Raw genomic sequence first — 6,215 nt, 5'->3', positions numbered from 1 at the left:
GAGATCAACATGTGAATTTCAACAACGATGAAGTGATTGTGTATTAGTTGGGTAGTACCCCTGAAAATACCATTTCTAGAGACATAATTAGTGCTAAAACTAAGCAAAAATTCTGCTCAAGTTGGAATCTTATTCACAACTAGATCGGCATGAGACTTGAAAGTCAATGACCTTTGTGACTGCTAGCCCTTGTGGCTCTTAGACCTTATGCCAATTCAAAATAAGAATTTGGTCTACTAACCAAGGAATACTTACTTCTATGGCATCATTGTCACTTTCTTACTAAAAATCAGAGTGCCTTGGCTCATGACTACTCACAACCAAAACATGTATCAAAATTCTACTTAGAAGGTTCTCATAAGTCCTTGAGAGAAGGAGGAAATATAAAGAGAATACTGGGGAAGGAACATTCCTTAAATTATTGTAGCGTGTACCATTTGTGTATGCTGTTATGCATCCTATGCTTTGTTGGTAGCTTATCCTATAAGCATACAACACTTTGCTTGTATGACACTCTCGTAGAGAGAGGTAACATAAGTCACAGCTTGAACCACCTACCTTGTATGTGGTTGTGACTATACTAGGGTGACTTAAGTATGGTAGTTTTCTTGTGAATGAAGTACTTGATTTAGGTTCCTTACAGGGTTGTTGTGCATTGACATCAATAGAAGAAACATAAATAAAAAATATATTTCAAGCCATCAATAACTTACCTTGTCCTTCCTTGACAGAGTAGCTGGTTTTATAGCATGTCATCGATGCAGAGGTGTAAGCCCTTGGCGACAATGATAGTCTCAACAATTTGAGCACATGCACCCAATGCATAGAAAAAATATGGAGCCATGCTTTTCCAAAAGTTTTGTGGCTTGCCTATTCCTCTACACTTTTTGGAGGCATAAGCTTCAATTTTTTTGAAAGAGGCAACATATTAGTTGTCTACAAAGACTGATGAGTGCGTATGTACGCGGATATTTGCGTGCGCGTGCGGTGTGGTGCATGTGGGGAAGGGGGAAGAGCACAAGCTGGTGTCGGTTGAGCAGCCTCACAAGACTTAAGATGAGGAGCTCCTTATTCTCATGTGTAATGAAGAATAAGGGTATGTACACACGTGGGTGGGCGACCGGTGAACACTGGACATCCAGGCGGGCAAAAGGCGGATCGCCTTTACCCCAACAAAGACCTTGCTCATGGGTAGCCTTGTACAGAGTCCTACTCCTTAGGAAAACCATGACCTATGGGCCTTGGTCATAGAGAGTCGTGTTTTGATATTATGAACCTTGTTGTAGTAGACATAGTTACCTTGCCGATGCTAGACGTTGTCGAGTAGGGTATCATATTCAAAGCATAAAAATATCTACAATAATTATTTAGACAAGGCATACTTGCGTTATCCAATATCCATTACTGATTCTCCTTGAATCATTTTTGTCTTGCTTGTGAACCATGGGTAGATCCTTAGCGTGGTTGAGTGCCTCTAGGTTTAAAAGAAAAAGCCTAGGAGCCATGCCTTGGTAAAAATTCAAATGTAAAACTTTGGCTTGCCAAAGGCCTATGCTAGGCAAACTACAGGCCTTGCTTGAATGTGCCTCACTGCTAAGCAGCCTTGCTTACCGTTTAGCAATGATACATGGAGCCTTGCTCCTGTTTGCATGGTACCTTGGCCTCACTGCTTTTGTTGATTTTATCGTTCCTTGTCAAAACTTCTGAACTTGCCAAGTATTACAGCTTTGAGAACCTTTATTGATTTGCTTTGAAACTTGGTCAACTTCTCCATGTTGCCGAATACGTCTAGTTGTTGAAGCCATTTATGTTGTTATGTTGCTTTTGATATCCAAAAATATGAGAAAATTGAAGATAAATCTTTGAATCAATTCGCCCAAAATAATTGATAGGGAGCAACAGCACAAGCCTATCAGTTATGCAAGGAACTCATCACTTGTCGAATGCAAAAACTTCAAAGGATTCATTCCTCGTTGTTGATCAGTGCCCTTGCCTCAATTCGCGAACATGGAAGAGTCCCAAAAGCGGGGGAATACCCCTTAGGCTTTTAAAAATTTGACCCTTGGCCATTCAGGCCCTGCCCAAGGTGTAAACAGAAAAGATCTTAACGAGCTATGGTGCTACAGATAGTTTCACGAGAGGCAAATAGATATATATATATATATATATATATATATATATATATATATATATATATATATATATATATATATATATATATATATATATATATATATATATAGATAGATAGATAGATAGATAGAGAGAGAGAGAGAGAGAGAGAGAGAGAGAGAGAGAGAGAGAGAGAGAGAGAGAGAGAGAGATTTTATTATCGTCCTCGGAGGTCAAATATGACCTATGGGACCAAAGTTACATGTGATGTAGTATGTGTATGGCTGATGAGTGACTCTTGATGCTCCAAAATTGTGGTGATGAGAGTCGCAATGGAGAGCCCACACTTTGGCTGGGAGAGGAAAGTGTGTGGGTCTAAGTTATGGCTGAAAATGTGAGAGAAGCAAGTTCGGATGTGACCAAAACCTGAGCATTCTAGTAGTGTGTGGTACTCAGACTCTCGAACTTGTAGTAAGCATAATGTGCACAATCGATTTGACTCTTCTCCATTGCCCCAACACCCTATCTTGCATCAAAGGAAATGGGAGCTAAGCCGAATGGCTGCAATATTACGTATCGCTGACAAGGGGATAGGCTCAAGCATGTAAGTGTGAGTACGGTTTCCTCTTTCAACGAAGAACATGGTTTTGTAGTTGGGGGCAATATGGGTGGTGTAATGTATGAAGCGTGACCCACCGGATTTCTCCCAACCATAATACATTGGCGATGTAGAAAAGCTTCATTCACTTGGGAGTCAATTGAAGCATCATGTACCAAGTGTAATGCATCCCATCTCCCAAACCACTTCTTTAATATGTCTTGCATCTATCCCGTGCTCAAGATCTTGATTTTATGCGTCTTTTGAACTTTTTGCTTGCTTCTCATGCAATTGTAGGAAGTCGATGTGAGGGATTTTGATGCATCTTTATCATGCACTCCACAACCCTTTCCATGCCCATAACCTCAATTGGAAGACATCCCGACTCAAGAAGTAGGATAAAAAAATTCTCCTAAATTGATGCAAGTTCTAGTGCAAATTGGTGACCAATCGTTACAAGTAATTAGCCCGGGTCAGGTCTCCCCCCCCCCCCCCAATATGATACCCACTCCCTTATTTTTAAGCTTGGGAGATAAATTATTGGAGACCTGCCCCTAACTTATGCGCTTATGTAACTTGTTAAAAAAACCCCTCCTTTGCACTTACATGGTGCAGTAAGTTTTTCATGGTGAATCCCTCGGGCTTCGTGCACTATCCAAAATTTGGCTTCTTGATCAATGTTGACATCTTTAATGTGAATAGTGTCTTATATGATCTAGGAGATATAGGTATTGCAACAAAAAAAACTCTATTGCTCATCGTCTTAAAAATATGACCAAATTGAGAGACGGTTAAGTATATATTTAGAGAAATAAAAAAATGCTAATCATTTATCAATGGCCCTTTACATACGATATTTTATAGAACCTAACCAAATAGATAGTTACAAAGGTGAATGGAAATCCATGTACAAGAAGATGGGAGAAGTTATACATTCAACTACAATACAAATGATGAACTTTCAACAAAGAGGTGTTCAACACAAAGCTACAATTCAATTCACCAGAAAATTTCCGTCTCAAGGTGTTCCACAAGATACTCACACCAACTTCAATCGATACTGTGAGTTGCGTGTTAAGATGATCTTGTGATAGCTCGAAGCTAGGGCCAGCACCATAAAGAGGTGCTTCTTGAGTATCCATATGCACTTCAAGTGAGTGTGTTGTTTGTTGATTCAAGAGGAAGCCAAATACCTTCACCAACAAAAGGGAGGATAAGCTATACTGATGAAGGATTTTAGCAACAAAAGGCTAATTATCATGGCATATTTGCTAATATATTGATTTCAAAAAGATACAAGTGACCTATTAAATTATGCTTTATAGGTTTGAGTGGTAAGTTGGGTTGGATTGTAAAATAGGTGTATTGATATGGTTTTTTTGTGCTATGCATGCATTAGAATGTACAAGTATGTGTGTGTGTGTGTGTGTGTGTGTGTGTGTGTGTGAGAGAGAGAGAGAGAGAGAGAGAGAGATGTAGAGTTATTTGTGTACGCTTATGTGTATATTGTTAATAATTTATGTGAATTTATGCTATTAAAAACATTTTCTTTTGTCTTTTAAAATATTTATGCTATTAAATACATTTTCTTTTGTCTTTTAAAGTTTAATTTGACAAAATGAATATTAAGGAGGTGATGCAAATCACCTTTCCATGGGCCAAGGGTACACCAAGGTAAGAGAAGGTGAGAGCGGAGGGTTCAAAAGCCATTTGGAAGTACTTGGATGGATTATGAAACCGCAAAGCCACTCGTGATCTCAGGAACAACATCTCTGTGGGCACAAGAGTGCGGTCACTCCCATGCATGAGTGCCACATTGGAGAATTCAACTTTCTGTATCATGCCAAAAGAATCATATATTGGCAATCTCACACACACAAACACATAGAAGGTCACAATTTATATGCAATATATTTCATACCTCAACCTCTACAAGGGATCCTTTAGGCTTGCACACAAGCCATAGAATGAGGAAAGCTAGAGAAAGCATCACCAAGAGGGCCATGAGGTACACTCTGCACAATGTCAGCACATATTGAGGGAAAATTAGTGTAGTTTAATAGCGTGGGTGTGAAAATTGCTAAAAATTTAGGATTAGGAGGAGGGATTATCAAAGTTTGGCCTTACCTACACCAAAAGAATAAGAGTTTTCGTGTGATCTTGCGATCCCCGAGCTTGTAATTTGGGAACTCCGACTCTTCATCCACCGTCTCCCAATTGTAGGGAGCCTTTGTTGGGGCTGCAAATTCACAACACAAAACAGTAAATCATGAGATTGCATTAAACATGTGTAAAATGAATGGCACAACAAAAAATGAAACGCCAACCATATTTTTTGCCAAGGAAGCACTAATGGTAGTTTTTTTTTTTTTTTTCTGTATAAAGCACAAGGTGAAGATTTATTTGGATATGGCATAGAATGTATTAGTGTATTCTAGAGTGTGATTTGCACAATAACCTATAATTAAGTACACAAAAATCATAAGAGCCAAAATTAGTGACAAGAATATATGTGGGAGTACTGTGGAGAACTAGGTTCAATAAATTATAAAACTTCTTCTCTATCATGCATGCATGTGTGTAACACCCCGGGCCCCCTCTCTCTCTCTCTCTCTCTCTCACGCGCGCGCGCGCGCGCGCGCGCACACACACACACACACACACACACACACACACACACACACACACACACACACACACACACACGCAGAATATACCCGTGGGTGGCAGCGGCTGGCGGCGGGAATGGGTTAGCGGGGGTCGCAGGGGCTCGCCCAGCTGAGGATGGTACGGGTGGTCCTGTTGGTAGAGCAGGTTGATGAGCGGCGACGACGGCGCACTCGAGAATGGGCTCCACCTGCTGGCCTGATCAGCAGCTCCCGTGTAATTGGCGGTGGAAGCCGTGCTGTCGCGAGGCGATTGGACGTAATACTGATACCCGCCTACCATCGGCGACGACGCTGTTGTTGTGCACCCGCTCTGCGAGGACGCCATACTTCTACCACTGTAGAGAGAGAGAGAGAGAGAGAGAGAGAGAGAGAGCTGTCTGTGTGGTCTACGTTCCCGCCATGCGAACGAGAGCAAATTGCTGACTGAGGCTTATATACAGAGGAGAGAGAGAGAGAGAGAGGAGAGAGAGAGCGTGTTTGTGTGTGCAAGGGAGATCTTTGGCTCCCGATATCCAATTCGACAAGCTAATCGCGCACAGAGAGAGAGAGAGAGAGAGAGAGAGAGAGAGAGAGCGCCTATGAGTCTGAAGTTCTGAACTGGCCAAGAAGATCGTGGCAGTTGCTCCCCTTGTCATGTCATTTACCGTTTACCGTTTGCTTCGACTCCCCTCATTCACTCTCTCTCTCTCTCTCTCTTCTCATCCACAGCCCCAATTATATATTATAAATTCAATATTAGCCCAAATACCCATTCAGTTGAGATTTTGTCCACCTTGCCTCGTCACTCCCACATTGTTTTTCACCACCCACCTTCTCCCCCTCCTCCTCTTCACCTC

At 41.3% G+C, this 6,215-nt stretch overlaps 1 protein-coding gene across 1 annotated transcript; it reads right to left on the bottom strand.

The window, feature by feature from the left end:
* Nucleotides 1–3,577: 3,577 nt before the first annotated feature.
* On the bottom strand, nucleotides 3,578–5,907 carry LOC147424039 (uncharacterized). Its single transcript, XM_086502221.1, has 5 exons — nucleotides 5,428–5,907; nucleotides 4,838–4,949; nucleotides 4,632–4,725; nucleotides 4,358–4,543; nucleotides 3,578–3,903 (listed from the first exon to the last, which is right to left on the bottom strand). The coding sequence occupies exons 1-5, from the start codon at nucleotides 5,702–5,704 to the stop codon at nucleotides 3,646–3,648; spliced, it is 927 nt and encodes a 308-aa protein (XP_086358347.1). The 5' UTR covers nucleotides 5,705–5,907; the 3' UTR covers nucleotides 3,578–3,645.
* Between the last annotated feature and the right edge of the window lie 308 nt (nucleotides 5,908–6,215).

The sequence above is a fragment of the Adiantum capillus-veneris genome, chromosome 26 (assembly GCF_014529385.1).
Source record: "Adiantum capillus-veneris isolate H3 chromosome 26, ASM1452938v2, whole genome shotgun sequence".
NCBI lineage: Eukaryota > Viridiplantae > Streptophyta > Polypodiopsida > Polypodiales > Pteridaceae > Adiantum > Adiantum capillus-veneris.
This window is presented reverse-complemented; position numbering and strand designations above follow the sequence as displayed.